General features: G+C 36.4%; 1 protein-coding gene across 20 annotated transcripts in view; it reads right to left on the reverse strand.

Moving 5' to 3' along the window:
- BCAS3 (BCAS3 microtubule associated cell migration factor) overlaps window positions 1–24,798 on the reverse strand; it is a 623,309-nt gene that overhangs the window by 268,147 nt on the left and 330,364 nt on the right. For 19 of the 20 annotated variants that reach the window (XM_064271347.1, XM_064271344.1, XM_064271335.1 and 16 more), the window contains 3 exons: window positions 23,482–23,582; window positions 20,091–20,287; window positions 16,740–16,837 (listed from right to left, as the gene is read on the reverse strand). In XM_064271347.1, the coding sequence (XP_064127417.1) occupies window positions 16,740–16,837; window positions 20,091–20,287; window positions 23,482–23,582 (396 nt within the window). Of the gene's footprint in view, window positions 1–8,532; window positions 11,420–16,739; window positions 16,838–20,090; window positions 20,288–23,481; window positions 23,583–24,798 lie in introns of those variants that run through there. The other variant, XM_064271346.1, reaches the window with a different exon arrangement.

A 24,798-nucleotide genomic window follows, 5' to 3' on the forward strand; every position in this document is an offset into this window, starting at 1 on the left:
TCAGTAGCTTTCCCCATGCAGTGCTGTTGTTTGATTTCTTGACTGCTGCTTCCATGGGCACTGATTGCGGATCCAAGTAAAATGAAATCCTTGATAACTTTAATCTTTTCTCTGTTTATCATGATATTGCTTATTGGTCCAATTGTGAGGATTTTTGTTTTCTTTATGCTGAGATATAATCCATACTAAAGGATGTGGTCTTGATCTTCATCAGTAAGTGCTTCATCAGTAAGTCCTCTTTGCTTTCAGCAAGCGAGGTTGTGTCATCTGCATATGGCAGGTTGTCAGTGAGTCTTCCTCCAATTCTGATGCTCTGTTCTTCTTCATATAGTCTAGCTTCTCAGATTATTTGCTTGCCATACAGACTGAAAAAGTATGGTGAAAGGATACAACGCGGGTACACACCTTTCCTAGCTTTAAATCACACAGTATCCACTTGTTCTATTCAAATGACTGCCTCTTGATCTATGTACAGATTCCTCATGAGCACAATGAAAGTGTTCCAGAATTCCCATTCTTCGCAATGCTACCAATAATTTGTATGATCACCAAGTAAAATGGGTTTATTTAAGACTCAGGATGCCATTTAGTACAACAGGAACCAATTCTACCGTGTCTCACAGTGCTACCTACGAGACAAGACACTAAATTGTAATGAGGTTACCAAAATTTTGGCAATTCTTGAATAAAACTTTCTGGCTTAACGGAATTTAGGTAAGATCCCTATATACCAATAGCCTGGGTCCATGTATAAGATAGTCTAGCTTAAAAGAATACTTCAAATATCCCTAAAATGGCATGTCTGAAAGTTAGCATAGTTTAACCAGAAAGACAAAAGCAAGTAAATTCCTTTTAGTGGATGCTGTCAGTCTTGACAATAGATTTCAGAAAACAAGAACTTGCTATAGTTAATGCTTTATAAGGACAATCTTAAGACAAACATTTTCATGCTAGCCTAATAGACCAAAGCACAACTGAGTTGAGGGCTATATCAAAGATGAGAAACATTCTGCTAAACCATAATGCTGCTTTAAAAGAATGTCATGGAAGATAGCTGGAAACACTGCAAAATATTTCAATTAATCATACAGTTTACCATAGGCCCAAACAAAGAAATAGTGATCATAAACAGAAGCCCTTAATAAAGGATTCCAGGTCAAGAATGGGTTTTCCAGGTGCAAGTGAGGTAATTAAGATAAAGACTTGTTATTATCAATGTTTAAACATTTTATGATATATATAAAGCCATATGTTCTATCAGAAATCAACAATGTAACACACAGTATCTGCTCTGTGGCAGGCACAAATATCAGGCAGGGGAAGATACAAAGATAGCCATTGTTCATGGAGAGCCCTCTATTACAAGGCATTGCTTTTCTACTCTTTTTCCAAGGCATCCTACACATAGAATAATCCAATAATAACGCCATCACACATACCATTTCACAAGTATCTTAAAGTCAAGCAGTGACAGAGCAATCAGGATTCACATCTATTGCTAAATCATTTATGCTCCCATTTTTAGTATTTTCTCGTGGCAAAGCTATCACAATCACAATGTACCCTAAACCCGCTGGAACAAATAGTGACTTAAGAATTGCTACCAGTGTCGTCATCTTCTACTCACTCCTGCCCATGGATCATGGATGCCACAAAATTTGCTTACCAAATTCCTTTTTTCAGCATACCACTTAGCTGGAGAAAAAGCTCAAACTCAAATGTGTTATTATTTAAAGCCTCATTTGAAATTTAGGTATTTGGGCCAGTGAAAAAAAATTCTACTTTGGTATTAGAAAAAACACAATCACAAGCTGTAGAATAGTAAAGCCACAACTTTTGCAAGATATCGGGATCACTTCAGAAGGGAGTCCTAAAACTTCAGCACCCAAACCCCTAAAGATACAATGTTCTCATCGTATAAGAATACCCTGTGCTGTGATTATTATGAAAGCTTCTTAAATACTATGAAGAATAGAAAGAGGGACAAAGCTTCTATTTTTCTCCTCCCTATTCACATCTCAGCCCCCGAGTTCTGAATATGAGCATTTTCTGTTAACAACAAGCTACCTTTATAATGTCCACATAATTATAGGTTCAGGTCAAGAACTCCAGACCATATTGATTACATCTCTATGCAATAAGGACCCTCCAGCACTATTTGTATCCACTATAACAGGGACAGCTTTTAAGTATCTGTGACACTAAGAATTTTCAGTCCTATCAATGCCAGAAATGGAAAGCCAATGACCAGTCAGGCCTGTCAGTTGTTGCCTGAAGCAATAAGAACAAGCTGGGAATTTATCACACTGGAACTTCATCTGCCAGCTGCATTCACACATTTTCACCACCTGAATAGTTGATTCTCTTCAACTCCCACATGGCTCATTTCAGCACACAGTGTTTTGAAATGAATATTTGATCAGACAGGATAGAAAGAGGTTTGGACTTATCTGAGGTGTCACCATAATGCACTTTAAGTAACTCTTAAGTATCAGGAGCTAGGTGTCTTGTGTCCCACTCATTGCATATTTCTGATATGGGCATGCGATCCTAATTAAGGAAGATTAAATAATACCTAGTACATTGCTGGGCACATGGCTGTTTAAATAAATACTAGTTTCTTATCTCTTTCACTCATATCTATTGGTAAACATCCTGAGAATTCCTCATAGAGCTCTTCATTATTGGGAGGAAGGGATTTTACACTGCCAAAGAAATTTAAAATTCACTCTGCTAATTTTCTAACGTTTATTTTTATCAAAACTCCAAAGCATCACCCAAATAGTAGGCTTATTACAATTGCTTCATTGTTTTTGGATTTTAACATTTTGACTGATATACCTAGGTGTGATTTTCTTTGCATTTATTCTACTGGGGGTTCACTGAGCTTCTTGGAGCTTTGTGTTGTTGTCTTTTATTAATTTTGGAAAATGCTCAGCCAGTCTGTCTTCATATTCTTCTGTCCTCTTCTCCTTTTCTTCTGTATGTATTGCGATTACACATGTTAGACTGATATTGCTCCACATACTTCTCATAGCATTGTTTTATGTCATTTTTTTTCCTCTCTCTGATTCAGTTGTGATAATTACTTGTTTTTGAGTTACTGATTCTTTCTTCTCCTGTGTCCAGTGTGCTGTTAAGCCCATCCAATAAATTCTTCATTTCAAATACTATATTTTTCAATTCTAAAACATCCATCTGGTTCCTTTATGGATTTTGTCCATCTTTTTCTCATTCCAATATAGGCAACTGCCTCAGTATGATACAAAAAACCTTCAGCCCACATTATATTTAATAGTGAGATATTGAACACTTTCCCCCTAAGGTTGAGAAGAAGACAAGGATGTTCAGCATCATTACTTGTATTTAACATTTTACTGGAGGTCTAAGAAAACGTAACAAGAGCAGAAAAGAAAAAAGGTATAAAGATTGGAAAAAAATAAAACCACCTTTACTTGCAGATGACATGATTGTGTAACAGAAGTAATCTACTAGAATTAGAAGTTAGGTTTCTGGACAAGTTCACTATAAAAAAAAGAGTTTATTATATTCTATACGCTATGAAGAAACACGTGAAAATGAAAAAAAAAATACACTATAAGCAACAGTATCAAAACATCAATAGAAATAAATTTTATGAAAGATGTGTAACACTTCTATGTTGAAGTTTACCAAATATTAAGAAAAACTAAAGAAGGCCTAAACAAATGGATAAATAAATAATAAATGGATAGCTATTGAAGGTTTATAGATTCAATGATACAATATTTTTAAGATGTCAATACTCCCAAATTTGATCTAAAGATTCAATGAAATTCCAGTCAAAATCTCATTATGATTTCTATAGAAATGAACAAGCTCATTATTTAATATACACGTACGTGAGTATGTGTGTGTGTGTGTGTGTGTGTGTGTGTGTGGTTTCCAAAGACTCAGGACTCTTTTGTCCTCTAAAAAATTATTGAGAACCTCAAAGAGCTCTGGTTTATGTGGGTTATACCTATTGATATACATTATGTTAGAAGTAAAACTGAGACATTTAAAAAATATTTATGTATTAACTAATTAAAAAAACAACAATAAATGCTTTATGTATTAACATAAATTACATGTTTTTTAACTTTTTTTTTTTGTTTATTGTGCTTTAAGTGAAAGTTTACAGCTCAAGTCAATTTCTCATACAAAACTTTGTATGCATATTATTATGTGACAGTAGTTGCAATCTCTATAATGTGACAGCACACTCCCCCTTTCCACCCCGGGTTTCCTGTGTCCATCCAACCAGCTCCTGTCCCTTCCTGTCTTTTCATCCTGCTTATGGACAGGAACTGCCCATTTGGTTTCATGTATCTGTTTGAACTAAGAAGCACAGTCTTCACGAGTATTATTTTATGTTTTATAGTCCAGTCTAAACTTTGTCTGAAGAGTGGGCTTCGCAAAATGATTTTAGTTCTGGGTTAACAGACTGTCTGGGGGCCATGGCTTCAGGGGCTCCTCCCGTCTCAGTCAGACCATTAAGTCTGGTCTTTTTACATGAATCTGAATTCTGCTCCACACTCTTCTCCCACTCCACCAGGGACTCTGTTGTGTTCCCTGTCAGGGCGATCATTGATGGTAGCCAGGCACCATCTAGTTCTTCTGGTCTCAGGCTGATGGAGTTTCTGGTTTATGTGGCCCTTTTGTCTCTTGGGCTAATATTTTCCTTGTGTCTTTGGTGTTCTTCATTCTCCTTTGCTGCAAGTGGGATGGGACCAATTGACATATCTTAGATGGCTGCTCACAAGCTTTTAAGACCCCAGATGTCACTTTACCCTAGTAGAATGTGGAACATTTTCTTTCCCTTTTTTTTTTTTTAATTTTTCTTGTGCTTTAAGTGAAAGTTTACAAATCAAGTCAGTCGCTCATATAAAAATTTATATACATCTTCCTGTATGCTCCTAGTTGTTCTCCCCCTAATGAGACAGTACACTCCTTCTCTCACCCTCTATTTCCATGTCCATTCAGCCAGCTTCTGTCCCCCTCTGCCCTCTCATCTCCTCTCCAGACAGAAGATGCCCACATAGTCTTATGTGTCTACTTGATCCAAGAAGCTCACTCCTCACCAGTATCATTTTCTATCTTGTAATCCTGTCCAATTCCTGTCTGAATAGTTAGCTTTGGGAATGGTTCCTGTCTTGGGCTAACAGAAGGTCCGGGGACTACTACTGCCAGGGTCCTTTGAATCTCAGTCAGACCATTAAGTCTGCTCTTTTTACAAGAATCTGAGGTCTGCATCCCACTGCTGTCCTGCTCCTTCAGGGGTTCTCTGTTGTGTTCCTTGTCAGGGCAGTCATCAGTTGTAGCTGGGCACCATCTAGTCCTTCTGGTCTCAGGTTGATGTAGTCCCTGATTTATATGGTCCTTTCTGTCTCTTGGAAACCCTGATGGCGTAGTGGTTAAGTGCTACGGCTGCTAACCAAGAGGTCGGCAGTTCAAATCCACCAGGAGCTCCTTAGAAGCTCTATGGAGCAGTTCTACTCTGTCCTATAGGGTTGCTATGAGTCAGAATCGACTCTACGGCAGTGGGTTTAGTTGGTTTTCTGTCTCTTGGGCAGATTGAGACGAATTGATGCATTTTAGATGGCCACTTGCTAGCATTTAAGACTCCAGACGCCACTCTCCAAAGTGGGATGCAGAATGTTTTCTTAATAGATTTTATTATGCCAATTGACCTACATGTCCCCTGAAACCATGGTCCCCAAACCCCCGTCCCTGCTATGCTGGCCTTCAAAGTGTTCGGTTTATTCTGGAAATTTCTTTGCTTTTGGTTTAGTCCAGTTGTGCTGACCTCTCTTTTATTACGTGTTGTCTTCCCCTTCACCTAAAATTAGTGAATATCCCTCTTTCTTCCTCCCTCCCTAATCTCATAACCACCAAACAATATTTTCTTCTCTGTTTAAACTATTTCTCCAGTTCTTATAATAGTGATCTCATACAATATTTGTCCTTTTGCAACTGACTAATTTCATTCTGCATAATGCCTTCCAGATTTCTCCATGTTATGAAATGTTTCACGGATTCATCGTGGTTCTTTAACGATGTGTAGTATTCCATTGTATGGATATACCATAATTTATTTATCTAGTCATCTGTTGATGAGCACCTTGGTTGCTTCCATCTTTTTGCTATTGTACACAGTGTTGCAATGAACATGAGTGTGCATATATCTGTTTTTGTAAAGGCTCTTGTTTCTCTAGGATATATTCCAAGGAGTGGGATTGCTGGATTGTATGGTAGTTCTATTTCTAGCTTTGTAAGGACACGCCAAATCAATTTCCAAAGTGGTTGTACCATTTGACATTCCCACCAGCAGTGTATAAGTGTTCCAGTTTTTCCACAACCTCTCCAACATTTATTATTTTGTGTTTTTTGGATTAATGCCAGCCTTGTTGGAGTGAGATGGAATCTCATCGTAGTTTTGATTTGCATTTCTCGAATGGCTAACGGAAACCCTGGTGGCATAGTGGTTAAATGCTATGGCTGCTAACCAAAAGGTTGGAAGTTCAAATCCACCAGGTGCTCCTTAGAAATCTTATGGAATGGCTAATGATCGTGAGCATTTCCTCATGTATCTGTTACCTACCTGATTGTCTTCTTTAGTGAAGTGCCTGTTCATATCCTTTGCCCATTTCTTAACTGGGTTATTTGTCTTTTTGTTGTTGAGTTTTTGCAGTATCATATAGATTTTAGAGATCAGATGCTGATCAGAAATGTCATAGCTAAAAATTTCTTCCCAGTCTGTAGGTAATCTTTTTACTCTTTTGGTGAAGTCTTTGCATGAGCATAGGTGTTTGATTTTTAGGAGCTCCCAGTTACCTAGTTTCTCTTCTGGTGTTTGTGCATTGTTAGTAATGTTTTGTATAATGTTTATGCCATGTATTAGGGGTCCTAGCATTGTCTGTATTTTTTTCTTCCATGATCTTTATCGTTTTAGATTTTCTATTTAGGTCTTTGATCCATTTTGAGTTAGTTTGTGTATGGTGTGAAGTATGGATCTTGTTTCATTTCTATGCAGATAGATATCCAATTATGCCAGCACCATTTGTTAAAGAGACTGTTTTTTCCCCATTAACTGACTTTGGGCCTTTGTCAAATATCAGCTGCTCACATGTGGATGGATTTATGTCTGGATTCTCAATTCTGTTCCACTGGTCTATATATCTGTTGTTGTACCAGTACCAGGCTGTTCTGACTACTGTGGCAGTTAAATAGGTTCTAAAATCAGGTAGTGTGAGGCCTCTACTTTGTTCTTCTTTCTCAATAATGCTTTACACGTATCCGGGGCATGTGAAGTTGGTGATTTGTTTCTCCATCTCATTAAAAAATGTTGTTGGAATTTGGATCGGAATTGCATTGTATCTACAGAGAACCTGTCAAACATATAGTGGCGAATACAGGGTTTCCAAATTCCCAATACTCTCTTGATAGCTAGAATTTTATCACTGGTAATAAATATTATCACTTGTTTCCCTTGAAGTAACAAGTTTACTTAGTTTATTTCAGAGAAAATGTGGGCCAAATACCCAACTACAAATAAAGAGTTTGCCAGTTGTTCTTTCAAGTAAAGCTGGTATTCCATGAAAATAGTTGCTGGTTCAGTTCACAATACTAACAATCACAAAAGTGTTTTTCCTTAAGACAACTATTGTGCTTTATGCAGTAGTTGTACATTGATATATAGAATATTAAAGAAATACCACAAAAGAATTAAAATTAAAAAAAAATTTAATGTATTTATGAAATTTAATAAAATGATTTCTTACTGCTTTATCAAAGACATTTTTAGGTGAATAAGGCTTTTAACTTTTTTTTTTAAAACTGTGAATGGGTAGCAGTAACTGTTAGTACAATTTGGTGCCACTGCCTTTACTGTGCAAAGATGCCAGAAGTTTTATCTACCATTATTTCTGTACCACCGGTGTTAAATATCAACACAGGACAAAAAAGAAAGACAAATAACGACTTAGTATTAATATAAAAATAATTTTGACTTCATAGGCCCCTTGAAAAAGCCTCAGAAACTTCCAGGAATCTGTGGAGTATACTTGGGGAACCTCTAGTATGTATGTATGTGGAAATGTAAAAAATCTAGCATAGCCAAGACAATCATGAAGAAGAACAAAGGTAGAAGCAGTGAAGTATTAGATTTCAAAACTTGCTAAAAAGCAACAGTAATTAAGCTAGTATGGTAATGGTTAAAGACATATATAGATGAATTCAACAAAATACAGAATCTAGGGGTCGGAAGGTCATATGATTTTTGAAAAAGCAATTCATTGAGGGAAAGAAATACCTTTATGAGAAATAATAATTGAGCAACTGAAAGAAACTAAACCTTGATCCTTGCCTCAAAGACCTAAATGTGAAGGCCAAAATGATACAATTTATAGAGCAAAGTATGTCTTCAGGGCTGGGGGAAAGGGAAAATTTTTTTGTGCTAAACAGAAAAAAAAAAAAGGAATCATTAGACTTATAAAAAAAAAAAAAAAGATGCCATTAAAAAAACTGAAAAGGCAAGTAAGTAATTGAAAGAAAATATTTGCAATACATATATCTGAGAAAAGACTAATATGAGAATATTTAGAGAACTCCTGAAATTCAATAAAGACAATAGGTCCCTCCCCCTACCCCCCCTAAAAAGGATGAAGACTTAAAAGTACATTACAAAAGAAGATATCCACGCAAGCCGCCATCCAAGGCACAACAATTGGTGCCTATTTGCCTGAAGCAACAGAGGAAGGAGAGTCAGGAATAGGAAGAGGATATGGAATGTGTGGCTAATTGATTCTATGAAGAACTGCCTCCTTTGTCATGCGACAAGAAGAACTGGATGGTGCCCGGCAACCATTACCGAACATTTTGAGTAAAGGTTCTGTAGAAGAATCCTGATCAAAAAGGGGAAAACACAGAACAGAACTTTAAATTCTCATAGACACCAGACTTTCTGGAGCTAAGGGAACTGGATGAACCCCTGACTGTCCTGAGACAGTCTTTAAAACTTAAACCAAAAATATCCCCTGAGGTCTTACGACCAAATAATAATAGTTTAACTAGTAAAAAAAGTCTGCCTTGAGCATTATGCTCTTTTAAGAACTATCTATATGGGATCGAACTGACAAAAGCAACTCAGAAGATTAGATAGGAACTTTAGGGGGCAGTGAATTTTCGTTAATGGTGAAAGAACAACTCAGAAAAGGAGGGTGAATCAATGTCACTGAATTGTACATGTAGAAATGGTTGAATTGGTGTACGTTTTGCTGTGTATATTCTGAACAACAACAACAACAAACATGATATCCAATAAGCGTATGAACAGATACTTAATATCATTTAAGTGCACATCTACTAGGATGGCTAAAATAAACACTGACAATATGAAATGTTAATGAAAATGTGGAGCAACTAGAATGCTGATACAAATGCAAAATGATGTAGTCATTTTGAAATACTTTTTGGTAGTTCCTGATAAAGTTAAACATAGGCCTACCTTTTGACCCAGAAATTTCAGCCCTGGGTATATGTCCAAGAGAAATGAATGCATATGTTTAAAAAAAAAAAAAAAAGTATACAGGAATATTTATAATAGCTTTATTTACAATAGCTAAAAGCTAGGAACAATCAACAGTGAAATGGATAGACTGTGGTATATTCACAAGCTGCAATGATAAAAAGCAAACTATTGATATATGTAACAACTGAATGGGTTTTAAAAACTTTAACTTGAGCAAATGAAGCTAGACATAAAAGAGTACATACTGAACGATTCCATTTATATGAAGTTCAATATATGGCAAAGTTAATTTATGATGATAAAAGTCATAGTAGTTACCTCTAGGTCAGACTAGAAGGGGTACAAAGGAAATTTCTGATACGATAGAAATATTCTATATGTTGATTTGAGTGGTGTTTACATGGGTATATAATTCATTGAGGTGTAGGATTAAGTGCATTTTTACAGTATATAAATTACACCCCAATTTTAAAAACCATCTTCAAAGGTGACCCAAAGTATAGATTTATAGACTTTTCAAGCTGCAAGTGACTCTGGAAATAACCTGTTTGAATTAACTCATTTTATGGAAGAGGGCACTGAGTATTGAAGTGATTTGCCAAACAGGCAGAGCTGAGACTAGAACCAAAGATTTATAAGTTGTTAGTTATCATTCTTCTCACTATACCAAACTTCCAGAACAAGGCTTTGCCCAGGGAACAATTATTTTCACTTTGATTATTTGCTTTAGCTTTTCTGTGACAGTTCTCAACAATATCCAGGGGGATACCAGGAGCTCTGGTTCTTACTAGTTGCCGGGGTGAGGTCCCAGGCTGCTTTTTAATTGCCCACTGGGCTTACACATTCAATGGAGAAGGGCTCTTTGTTTGTTTCAGAGTTTATAGATAGCACCTATAAGCATAAGCTTCTCAGGCTCTTAGACACATTTAAAACAGTGTGCCATTAACAGTTTGACACTCATGTCACTAAGACAAATGGAATTCCCGGTTCAAGGCTTAAACAAATTCTAATACTGCCCCCAATATTGTCCCTCCGCCACCACGGTCACATGGACTAAGTTACATAAACAGTTCAGCCTTATGTTAGAGATGTAGTATTAAAGGTACAAAAAAAAAAAGTTGAATATTTTGGCCAAAAAGTCTAATATAAATACTTGGTGCCTGATTTATCAACAGTGGTGGAATTTCATCAATTCCTTCTCAAAATGCTTAGGAAAGATTTAAAGTCATGTCAAGGACTTAGTGCTTGCAAAAGCGAAATCACAGGCAAGGTTTTAGCTGACACAAAGATTTATTCAAATAAATAATGTGTCATCAGAAGAAACCTTCCCAACAGCCTCTTCATTTCCGTTTACAGTTTCTTCATCTGCAAGTGGAACCATCATCACTTTTTTCTCAATTGTGCTGAGCTAAATTTTTTCACACTGTTAATTTTACTTTGATCTTCTAACTTCCTAAAAATATTAGAAAGGAGAATGAGAGGTATATTTAAATTAGAAGGAGAGAGATGTGGCTGAGCACTTTCCTTATGAGCATATTAGGTCTTTTCCCTATGTTCTTAATCTCTAAAGTTTACTTTTCATTTTACATAGACAGAAGATGTTCAGTAGATTATAGCTGATAGTTTATGCATTAGTACAAACTGCCTCATTTCTAATAAAAAAGTGAATCTTAATATGAATATCCATTAAATGCTTCAAATACAAATAGGGTCAAAGTAAAATTACTGACCTCCTTTTTCCCTTCAGCAGGACTGTTCACAGGTCAGGAATGAGCTTTCTGTTTAATTTCACCCTTATCCATAATCCTCTTACTTATCCCACATAGGCTTTGAGTGTTCAAGGTACATGTATGCCTGGAGTTTTCGTCACTTTATAATCACAAAGAATATGAGGAACTCTATTAACTGAAAACTACATCATTTATTCAAAGAAATGTCTCACCATTTCTAAATAACATTATAATACAATGTTACAGCTTTTATATCTGGGATTGTTTTATGATTTAATTTGAACATATCCCTGCCAAGAGTAAACAAATTTTTGTCCAGACAACCTTAATATCCATTTTAGAGATGTAGAAAAGAATGCACAGGTATGGAAAATGATTTGCTGAAGGTTTCAAGAGCATGATTATAAGTCATGACATCAATTCTATTCTGATCGTGGGGCTACATGGCCTTGCCATGGAAGACTTAATGGTATCTCTTATAAATCTGTTTGCTTCTTACCACCAGCATCTCTATGCATTTGATGGTTTAAGATATAATAACTAAGTTTCTCTGCCTCAGATTAGAATGGCAACTGTAGATACCATGGAAATAAAATTGCCAGAAATACTCTTCCCCCCGTGCATGAGAATCATCTCTGTAAGACAAAAAGCATGCCTCTATAAGAACTTCCCTTTAGTATGGACTTGACTGTAAGGTAAAATGAAATCATCTACTTGTTGCGGCTCCAACCATATTTCCCTAATTATAAGGATTTGTTTTTATTAAAGGTCTGGCGCACCAAATGCCAAATACACAAAACCTGTTGCCATTCAGTCAATCCCGACTCATAATGATCCTATAGGACAGAGTAGAACTGCCCCGCAGAGTTTCTGAGGCTGTAAATCATTATGGAAGCAGACTGCCACATATATCTCCTGTGGAGCAGCTGGTGGATTTGAACTGCCAACCTCTCAGTTAGCAGCCAAGCACTTAACCACTGTACCACAAATGATCATTACAGAATCAATCAAGCCAAACCAGTTTGGAATTTTAACAGTATAATTATCTTCCATAAACAAATTAGTTTCATGGTAGGTAAAATTAGGTGCTCAAATATTATTAGCGGAATTAATTTCTCAGAAATTATTTAGATTACTTCAACTCTATAACAAAAGCAATATTTTCCTTTAAATCAAGGCCAGAAACAAATAGTGGGTCCTAAACCTTGTTCCTATTTATTGAAATGACTGATGTAATACTAATATCTTATGTGCTCAAAAGGATAAGAACTCATTTTACTTGTCTGTCACAACTGTCCTTCCCTCGCTGTCATCAACCTTAGGAACTTACATAAATGCTGCTCCCACCACCTCTTATAACTTTCTGTCTATAAAATTTGTACTTGATTAGAGTTTACCAAAGATGTCTCATTTATAATGGATAAGAGTTTGACAAAGATGTCTGTCTGCTCTTCATACAGGTCAGGCATAAGTTTGTCTTTCAATCCCAGTTGCTTTGAGCTCTTTCTTAATTACAAACCATGAAAAACAGATTCAAGGTGAACAGATCCTTCTAGGATCTTCGTTTTTATAACCCAAAAGCAATGAAAGATTCTATTAAGTTACCCAACAGGTACAGAGTATAAGTCACCAAAGAATCTGATAAGAATCTCAGCCAGCAATCTGAGAAACCAAGTTCAAGAGGAACACTGTCAGCTATCTTTCTGCTTTCTTTTCAGAAGTCCTACAACTTCATCAAAGAATAGCACAATGTTATAACAGGCAAAGAATGAGAAGAAACTCTTAGGTACCTAACCAAAAAGAATGTACAGGGAAAAAAGCTAAGAAGTTTATAACCTGTCAAGGGAATCCTTGGGGTGCTTTGCCTAGTAAGACCACGGGTACTGGTGTTAATTAGTTAGACATGGGGAAAATTGAGCAGTTCTCTCAAAGTCTATTGTGCTAGGTAGCCTATGTCTAAGAACAAAGTCTTATTAACTGTCCATTTCCAGAATGGTCTTCTCTTTGGCTCAGAAGGGAACATCTCACAATTATCCAAACCCCAAATCTTAGGCAGGATAGTATTTTTGGATCACCAAAGATAAGGTGACACAGATGTTGTGGGAATATCTGTTCATCAACCAGTCACAGATTTCCTGAGTCTAAAATACACATATTGACATATAGACAGGACAAAGGTACCTAAATGTATGGAATTTACCCTTTAACTAAATCACTGAAGTTAATAAGCAAAACCCATGTATTTCAGGGAATGTGTTTCTATTTGAAGGTGTGAACCAGAGATATACCAGACGATTAAAAAATTGTGAAACGAGGGTTTCTTAGGAAAAAATAGCACAATGCTCTGATCTCTTTTAGTTTTAGATTAATATACAGGTATCTAAAAGATAAAATGTGATCCCAAGGTTTAAATAACATATTTTCACTATGAAAATTGTAACTGTCAAATTATTTAATTATGTAACATTAAATTTTAAAGTCTATGAGAAGTAATTATATGAAAAATAATTATACCACCACCAGGTTAGACAGACAGAGCAAGAACCATCACTAAAAAGGAGGGAAGGCTATAAAATGTGCCATGGGAACAATGAAAAAGACAATACATTTAGTCTTAGAAATTGCTGGAAGGTAAGACAAAGCAATGAAGCCTGATAAGAAGAGGAGCCACACTGATCATATCTCTAAGCAACAGACAATCAAACCTCGAGATAAGCATCTTCATAATATGCAGCTGACTCCAATGCATGGGTCATAATCAGAGAGGCACTTCCTGATTGAGGAGCAATTATAAAATTTTATTAGACTCTTTTTAATAGAAGAATCTAAAACAGAATCTTCCCATAAATTGTTTTCATAAAGAAAACAAATGATTTAGCTGCTCCCTTGTTAAACGTCAGTAGAAGTTTGTTCAAACAGTGGTCCTATTAGACAAAGCAGATGGTGTTTCCCCAACAAAACATTATTCGCACACTTCAAAACTGTGTTTAACAACATTTGCTCCTCATTCAAAGGGATCCAAACCACTTGGGAGGTAGACGAAAAGAGAATTATTCACAGGGGTAGATCACCCAGAAAGCAAGGTAAGCACAGGCTTACTTGTGCTTACTTACTAATCTGTAGTGAGCAATTTCACATGTTTTTCACCATATCAAAGCAATGGCAAGAAACCCTTAAATACCTAACATCAAAGATATGGTGAAACTCACAAGAAATTGTTCACTACGGATCAGTAAGTAGGCACAAGTAAGCCCCTGCTTACCTTGCTTGCTGGGTCATCTGCCCCTGTCAGAAATTGTAAATTTGAAAAGGGGCTATGATTCTGTAGGAAGATACTGTGAGGGTGGGAGAGCGATGCCAGCGATACCTAGAAGCAGAATCTCTGATGTGGTGAATAAATGTGAAATTATTCACTACAGATGATCTTGCAAGCAAGGTAAGCACTACGCTTACCTTGTCTATTGGATAACCTGCCCCTGATTATTCATAAATTTCCAGTTCCTCTTCTACAGGATTTCTCTAAGCAACACACATGTTTCATTGTTTGGCTGTCTTTCAGAAAGGAGCGATGGCTTTCTGGACTGAAAATTGGCCTAGAAAAGTCAACGGGAAGGCTTAGCCACACAAAAAGCCCTTCCCTACTCAAGAGACTGGTTCTTTCAGGCAAAGGCTACGCACTTAAGAGCAATATCCTAGAAACTCCTACAATGGAACTGTGATGAAAATGTAAGTAACCCAAATTCCTTTTTCAAAAATCAATTTAAAAACTTTTCTTGCAAGAGAGATAAAGAAAACTATGGTACAATAGCTCACTGATGCTCCTCTTTGTTGAGTGAGGCAACTTCACAAAGAGTTAAAATTGAGACAATGATACACATGGAATATTATGTCAGACTGTAATATTGAATATGGCAATTTCTAATAATTCAAGTTCACATATGGTAACTGCTTTAATGACATGCATTCTTGTTAGCTAGTCACTATCCTCTCAAAAACATTATAATCTGGCAGTTTAAGAATGTTTAAAGACTCCAACCAGGACTACTATTGTAAACTTGAACAACAGGCTTTAGATTAATGTACATAATTTCCAGAATTTGCAATTGTCAATGATAATTCCAGACCAGAAGGATGTGTTAGCATTTTCAGATCAAGAATATCAAACGGGTTTACTGTTTAAGTCATGTATATCCCTATCTCATTCAATCCAGGGAAGCAAGGCTAGAGACACACATTTCTGTGCTCATTTCCAGGGGCCAAGCATGGTTACCAAGTTAAAGCAGAGGAACAATTATGAGTCCTCTAAAATACAAGTCTACATTAAAAATGTAGGCATAGCCCTAGACAGTGCACAGTGGAATGAGGCACAAATTATAATCCACTGACCAAAAAGTCAGAAAAAAAAAAAAAAAATAGTGCCAAAAAGTCAGAAAGCTAAGAAAATGTATAAAATCTCTTAGCTTCATAACTTCAAAACATAACCAAAGACAGAGTCAGAAATAGAAGCTTTGGTCTTTTAAAAGTGACCTTCACAAATCAATTTTGTGTTTGCTTCCAGTTTCTTTTACTGTTTAAGCCTCAATCAAATCAGCAGTCTCTAGGGATTCGGAAATCACTATAGATTAAAATCCTCTCTGACTCAACTGTTTGACTAATGCTAAGTATTTAATAATTCTACCTGTGAGCAACTTTTTTGGATGAAATCCTGCCATGCGTTTGTGTTATCTTCAGATGCTCCCCAGCTGCACAATAATGTAAGGTATCACTGTCCCTATTTTCTTTATTATTAAACTTAGAGATGATTAAAAAAAAACCATTATTATTACAAACAGATCTATTATGTAGCAGCCTAGTAGAATGAAAATAGTTTTACTATACTGATATAGCAACTATCACCTACAAAAGCAAAGATCTGCTTCCCAGTACTAATGATACATATTCATGGCTTGATTCCAGGGATAGGAAGTTAATAACTGTGATAGATAGAGTTAAGTTAATGAATTTCCAAACTTCATGCTTTCAATAATAAAACCATTCAAGCTATAGCATTTGGACTCTACTTCCACAGATCAGGCACTCTGATACTCAACAGGTTGAGTAAATTGAATCCATATATTGTATTTACGTTCTCTGTCAAGGTTGCTTCTCCACATTTGAGTGATCAAAGGCAAAACAGTCATCAACCCTGTAGCCTTCAATACTGTGTTCATTACATTTAATCAAGTGCCAACTCTACCACATCATTCACCAACCTTAAGAATGTTTAACTGCATGGCATTGTTTAGCAACAAACGTAGGCAGAGTACTGTGTTAAAACATACTCATACACACACACACACACACCCCAAAACAAAAACAAACAGGTAGGTAAATGAATATCACCCTGCGTATTGTGCAAGAAAATAAATGAAAAAATGCATAGAACCACCCCCAGTAAACATTTGGGGGTGGTTTTCTACCTGAGGCAGCATCAATCACTGTGGAAACTCCCCTTCGATCAGAGACTGGACGGGACGACCCTGGCATGCTGACTGGGTCAGAGCGGACTGGTTGGATCCTGCAATGTAATTTAATTTAATTTAATTCACATATGTTACTGGCATCAAAACTGCTGCTTGCTACAAAAGACCTTAAATCAGGAGTGCTCGAATAGCCCAATGCATTAAAGGACCATTCATTCTAAAACCAGACAAGCAGGGGAGCAGCAGTCTCTAATTCTTACACAAGACTAAAGCACTGCAAATAGTCTCTCTGTACTCCTTCTAACTTATCTTGATATTTTATTCAATTTTTAAGTAAAGAATTGAAAAGGTAACATTATTTTAAAGGGTGAATTAAGTAGAATGGGAGAGAGTAAACAAAATTCTTTATTCTGAGATGTATGGCTTTTACAAGGGATACATATGAAGAATTTTGAGAATCCTCAAATCCATAAATACCACCACAGCTACTAATGCCCTCTGTAACATGCAGCAATGTATGACTGAAACTATTAAGTTATTTCTTTAAAATCCTTAATGGAAATTATTTCATACATGACAACAAGCATAGGATAAAACGTTGTGTTGGGATGTGGCTGCAGAGGGTTTAGCTAGGATCACTACTAACAAACTGAGTTAACCTCATAACATTACCAATTAGCACAGAAGATTCAATTACAGCTTCAGCAAAACAGTAATTCACTACAAACAATTTCAAGTTCCATGAGAATTACAAATCGATAAATGCCAAGGGTCTAATTCCAGCTGTATTAGAATAAAAACTATCAACACAAACATCTTTGTATGACTAAAAGATATGAGAATTCCAGGCAACTTAAAGGAATAAAAACTTGTTATGATAATATATATAAGCATTTTTTGGTAATTAATTTAGCAAATAAGTATTTGCTAAATATTAGTCATGTGTCAGTATTATTCTGGGAGCAAGCAGGAAAGAAAACATGAAATACTAGGTCTATGTGCAGACATTCGGTAAGAGATACAAACATACCTGAGGTGGTGCAAATGAACACTAAAGTGTGAAAATGTAGATGAGAGAAGCACAGAATGAGGAGGTGGGGCATATATGCACAGCACACAGCAGACAGAGAAGCTCTAGTGGATCTGTAATAGGAATTGGATTGTTAAGAGTAATAGGAAATGTACATATGGAGAGGAGCAAGAAGTACACCTTAAGTGCAGGATTAGCACAAGCAGAGCCTTGGTTTGGGGACTAAGCATGATAAATGCAGGGCGTCTTGCGAAGAATGGTTTGGCGGAAACATGATTGGTAGTGGTGGAAGATGACAGGCTGGTAAGCAGCATCAAACAAATTACAGAGGCCTAACTAAAAAAAAAAAAAAACTAAGAAGCACTGAATTGCAGAAAAAGGGAAGATCTTGGGAGCACAATGTGAAAGTATGTGTGTGTTGTGAGAAAGAAAGAAATGGGAGAGAGGCATGAGATGATGCAGTGGATCTTTAAGAATACAGTACTGAAAGTTGAAAATATTTATATACAAATATGGATCACTGCTGTAGTGGACAATATGGTTCGCTTCCAATATCCATTTCACCCCAGCCTATTTTTCTTAGCCAGTCATGGTAACCCCACTAACCCCATGCAGGAACTAAGCAAATTTGGGGCAGTGAGAAGGGGGAGCTATGCGTGCATAAAAACTCATTGCTGTCGAGTCAATCAATTCTGACTCATACCAACCCTATAAGAAGTAGAAGTATAGGAGTAGAACTGTCCCATAGGGTTTCTAAAGGGTGGATTCGAACTGCCAACATTTTGGTTAGCAGCATTAGATGGGTAACTTATTTGAAGTTTATGGAAAAAAAGAGTTCTTGTTCTTGAAAGCAAGAGGAAGCTAGCCAGTTAGATATGTTTAGTTCATCCAAAGTAAAGGCCCCTCTTCTGGTCTAAACAACTTTTTATGTGGGCTAATAAATGTCCTTATTAATTCAATTTACATTGGATTTTCTGAGTGATCCAGATTTGGGGGTAAGGCATTAGTTGGGGCTATACATGAAACAAGGTTAGCCATAAATTGAGATGCTGAAGCTGGGCAGCAGACAAATGTGAGTTTATTCTAGTACTATCTTTACCTTTATATACGTTTGGAATTTTCCATAATAGAAAAAGACAAAAATAAAAACAAGCTGGTTGGGGTAATGGAAATGTTCTGGAAATAGTGGTGATGGCTTACAACATGGTGATATACTAAAACCCACTGAACTACTGACTTTAAAACGGTGAATTTCATATTATGTGACTTATGTCTCGATTAAAATAAAATAAATAAAACAAACTAATAGGTATAACCAATTTCTCTGGAGCGAATCTTGAACGGAAAATTAGGCTCTGCTTCCTTTACATTAGCTGTTTCTCAGGTCTGTTAATACTTCATTGGCCTTTTTTACATTTTAAGTCTCTGCTCTAGGTATGGAGCTACTATGAGGGTAACCTGAGACTGATCCCCTTATGGATATAACAATAAAACACTCTATTTGCTGTTTCCCATTTTGGTGAGGATGTAGACAGACATCCTTACAGGGTCAGTTAAATTAAAAAAAAAATCTGAACAAGGACTTCACAAGCTAAAGGTGAGAAAGTAAGGCCAATGGCTATAGTGCTTTTGAATCTTAGAGAAATGAAGGAGAAGCAGAGGTGAGAAGCTAGGGTAGAGTGATAGTAAGCAAGAATGAGAAGAATTAGGGTTTCTAATTGGATACTAAGATGAAAATCATATGAAAAGGATACTTATAGTTGAATGTTTTTTCCCATTAAATCTGTAATGAAGGCTAAGATCTTAACCAAGAGACTAAATTCTCAAATATTGAATGGAAATTACAAATGAAATCAAAAGAAATTTATAAACCTCCTGCCTGACATAAAAGTTTCTAAAGTTTCTATAACCCCAGTAAACAGAACAATATTCTAATCAAACACATACGTTTAAAGTCATTTAGAAGAAAGATGCAGCATTAGATGAAATATAATTGGAAGATGATACCAGCATCAGAAAGATCAGGTAAAGAGGCTGTAACCAGACTTAAAGCAGTGAGAAACAAGGCATCATAAACTCGGATGGCTTTAAAAAGTGTACTAAATACTTGATCTAGTGAAATATAATTCGAAACACAAATATTTATTGAACCCGAGAGAGATATGAGGAAATGATAGTGAATCACAAGTAACAGTAGACATAAGTCTGCAACACGAAACTGTGTCAAAAGGGGAAATGTAAATATTATTTTGGACGCTCATTTCAAGAGAACATATTAACCCTGTCATTCAAATCACTCCCTAGCTCTTGTTTCCTACCTGAGACTATTGAGATCAAGATCATCTGTATCAAAATCCAAAAGGGGCTGTGGAGTATCACTCGGACCATGTGACTGCAACACGGATGAACTGGATGATATGACTGTGGTTTGGCCTGAGGGATGGATGGTTTTGAACTGGAACTGCGGACCCATCCAAAGACGTCTGTGCGGTCCAGTATGTGTTACAATTTCAACCTGGAAGAGAATAGGAATCATGAGTTAAATGTATTATGACTTCCCTTTGAGAGTCTTTCATGATCCCATCCCATCCTTTCTCTTAATGCCCACATTCTTTAAGAAGCCCATCTTTATTGCGTGGGAGAGGGAACAGGAACCACAAGCAAAAGGTGATAATCACAGCCTCTATAGACATTCACTATATCCCTCCAATAGTTTACATTAAAATAAACAACCAAAGAAAAATATACATTTTGTATATATATATGAGTGTAAATATACACACACACAACACAAAAATCACATGAAAGTAAAAGAACTGGTTGCTTGCCTCATGTAACTAGTGTCTGCTCCCTAGGGACTATCTTTTCATATATTCTAGACAGTATTTTCCACTTTGTGGACATGCACTGAAAATTACACCTATTAAGCCACAGATTAAAAGTAATTCCTTCACTGAGGATCAAATTCATGATAAACTTGAAGTTATTTCTGAAGTATCCAAGGAAATGAAAAGGTCTGAAATAATGTTTAATACCCCAAATCAGCTGTTATAGATTGAATTGTGTCCCCCAGAAATATGTCTTGTGAATCCTAACCTCTATGCCTATGGGTACAATCCCATTTGAGAATGAGTTTTCTGTTATATTAACGAGGCAAGATTAGCGCAGAGTGTGTCTCGAGTCAATCTTTCACAAAAGATACAAGGAGCAAGCAGAGATGGGCGAAGATAGACGCCAAGTCACATGGAAATCTCCAAGGAACCAGGAAACAGAAGCTGAAAAGACAAGGGCTTCCCCCAGGGCTGATAGACAGAGAGAGCCTTCCCCAGAGCCAGCATGCTGAATTCAGACTTCTGGTCTCCTAGAACTGTGAAAGAATAAATTTCTGTTTGTTAAGGCCACTCACTTGTGGTGTTTTTGTTATAGCAGCACTAGATAACTAAGACACCAGTTTCTTTCCACAAGTAAATATAATATTTACTGTGCTGCCCCCAGACTCCACTGTTGAAATGAAGAAATTACTATATATTTTCTCTCAAACTGGATTTTTGTCTTTGAAACACCATTACTTGTTAGTGTTTTCTCAACTATCGCAAACACTGCATAGGCATTTTAGGTACTGCAAACAATAATACCAAAATGCTTTATGAATTTCATGCTCTTTAGCAGAGCTAGGGAATGTTGCCAGTATTATATTAAACATTGTAAAGACAAGGCTGGAAGTAGAAGCCAATAGCAAAACCAGAAACTATACATATTACATGATTTTACAAATGAGCACCCTAAGTAAGAGGTCAAATATGGACACCTTTGGTGAAAGACTGTGTTTTAGTGTCTTGTAATTGTTACATCCATACTTGTGCAGTTACTTTATAGAACTGACTTCCCATGTACCTTATTTTTGCCCTCAGTTCTTTCAAATTTAATCACAGTTGTATGATTAATTCTTAACAAAACATAACTGAAAAGGTTCACGGAGTGTAGCTCTGTGTTTATGACCCTGTAAGGGCAAAAGCATCATGGTCTTGGAACAATATTCACATTCCCACTAATCATAGGAGAAAACTACTCAGATTGAAGACAGTGATTTCTGACTCAAGTAGTTGTATTCAGCAATGTAAATTAGGCCACAGATAAAGCATTCTGTGTATTTTAAGCTCAAAATCATCAGTGTCACAGAGCCGAGAGGTAAACAGATGCCTGTGCAATTTCACTGAGGCGATGGCCAGATGTTCCTGTTCACTCTCCTGTTGTGTGCACCACAAACATATTGTATGTAGTTTCACACTGACAGCATGCATTACCCCTTTTTCTAATTGAAAAGTTGAAGTGAAGGACAGTGGTTTCTTTGCCAGTATTCTATTATGAAGGGCAACATTTTGATTCTGAAAACAACACATGCACTTTGGGTTTATCTTGGTTTCTTCGAGAAAGGATGAACCTCCATATGCCAAGAACTGAGGTATCAACCCTCCTTCAAGGAACTTCCTGTGAGTATTTTTGGTGTGATGAAATGTATGTTACCTAGTAAAGGTCTGATTCTCCAGTTTCCAGATTCCATTTGGTTTTCAGGCTACCCTCTCTGAGAAAGCAATGAAATGTCAACTGGCCGCCACTTTTTCTGAGGCACCTGTCTGATGAAAAGCCACCAGACTGGTAATCTGAGACAGGTCATTAACTTCACCAAATGATGTCAGACTCAAGGCAGACATAACAGCATTTGTAATGAAGTCTTTTGTAATCTCATCGTTTTGAAATCTCCCCAAGTTTCTTTATTTCAAAGCCCTTGAGATGAAGGCAGCTTCACCTGGCAAGGGCAGTAAGGGTCAGCTGAAGGACTGGCTAGAGGCTACTGCAGCATTTACATAAGTTTAGGAAAGAACACCCAGTTGTACACAATTAGGAACTGTGCAGAGTGGAATGCTGAATTTCTATAATGAAACTATGAACCCAATCCTCAGAAAATGTTGGCTCCAGAAAATTAATCTCAAAGAGCATGAATGGCTTCACTGTTTAAAGAAGGTCAATTCTTTTTTCATTTATTTTTACCCTGTTGAAAATGTGTTCCAAGGTTGTTGTTGCTGTTGTTGTTAGTTGCCACTGAGTAGATACAGACTCATGGCGACCCCAGGTGCGTGACAGTAGAACTGTGCTCCATAGGGTTTTCAAGGTCTGAATTTTTACCAGTAGATCACCAGGCTTTTCTTCTGAGATACCTCCGGGAGGTACAGTAAAAACACATTGTGTATACTTTCACACTGACAGCATGCATTACTGTTTTCCTAGTTGAAAAGTTGAAGTGAAGTGTTCTAAGGAGTCCTTCTAAACTCCAAGGTCCTAAAGAGTAGAGATAGATTGTTTGAAAGATACGCATATTTTATGCTCTCAGTATGAAAACTAATGTATATATATATATACAAACACCATATTCATTTTATTGTCTCTCTGCATTAAAAATTTCTCATAATTATTGGCGTGGGGATACATATGTTGTATGTGTGTGCATATAACATATGTATCTCCACGCCAATAATTATGAGAAATTCTTAATATGGAAAGACAATTGATGAATTCTTGGTGATCTTGCAAAGGGTTACCAATTCCTTCCACTTCGCTCTAAGGAAAAAAACTTAAAAATCTGAGAATAGAAATAGACAATGGATATCTGCTTTCTTTCACTTTAATTCCCCAAGCATTTCAGAGTTTTACCTGAGAAAGCCATTCTTCATCTTCCTGTCCACTATGGTCAGAAGCTAAACTATCGTAAGATCCATGCCGAGTAATGGGACCAGGACTTCCAGGAGGAACCACTGTGGGAGAAAGATTTAAACAGATTTAAACCATGTTAAAACATGTAGTAGAAAATGGATGTGGGCACACATTTTTAGATGTGAGCATCTGGGATACTGTCGTGATTCACAAGATAAAATACGACAGTTAAAGCACAAAGCCTAATCAAACAACTATTAAACTAGAAAGACTGACATTCTAGAAAGACCTCCAATCAAAAGTATACTTAAAAATATCTCTAGGAATTTAGCAAGGATATATATCACTATAAACGAAATAAACAACTAAATTCATCTTAACAGTACAAGTATATTAAATAGCAGTGATAAAGCTATTCATCCATGTTATTACACATGCAATAGCCTTGAAAACTAAGTGTATTTACCAGCCTCCAGGATGTAAGATATTTCAATCACCTCCAATTAACAAAGCAACTGATTTGATGCAGTTCTCATAAGTTGGGAAGAAATTTTTAAAACAAATGTAAATACTAAGAATCTTTAAAAGACCTATTTAATAGTTTCATATAAATAGGAAGTATAAAAATGCATTTTTAATTAAAAAACACTTTCATTTCCTGAAAAACCTCACTTACTCAAAGAAATATTTCATTTTCTTGGATACTTCAGTAGTTTCCCTGATTCTTAAGCAAGCCTATAATACAGGCTTAAAGTCTGCTTTCTCATACAGAGGAAACTTAGTGAAAGCATGAAAATGATTCAGTACACATTTACTGAGCTACTACTACGAACCAAATATTATGCTTCAAACTATTAGCCTCTTCTTTGAAGGTATCACGTCATTTTATTATGCAGAGAAATCAAGCAATGAAGTACTGGGTGGGGGAGGACGAATAGAAAAAGAGGAGGTAACAGTAGGAATAAGTATTGTTTTACTTTTTCCTCCGAGATGAACATTAATGAAATTTGGAAGAAATAGAAAAGAATGAAAACAGGAAACAGAGTCAAAATTTCTACCACCCAGCAATATGTGTACCTACAGCTATAGGTACATTTTCCTTAGGCTAGCTTCCCAAAAATGAAGCCTAAGGATGTATACATTTTTAAATTTCTTGATACACATTCCTAGAAAGAGTGATACACTTCTATGAGCAGTGACTAAGAATGCCAATCTCACTGTATTCCCATCAGCCATGGTATTTTTGAAGAACTAAATCTTAACATTGAAACAGACACAAACCAAGTAACCACAGTATAACCTAGGGCAGGATTTTAA

Source organism: Loxodonta africana, chromosome 18, assembly GCF_030014295.1.
Source record: "Loxodonta africana isolate mLoxAfr1 chromosome 18, mLoxAfr1.hap2, whole genome shotgun sequence".
Classification (NCBI taxonomy): domain Eukaryota; kingdom Metazoa; phylum Chordata; class Mammalia; order Proboscidea; family Elephantidae; genus Loxodonta; species Loxodonta africana.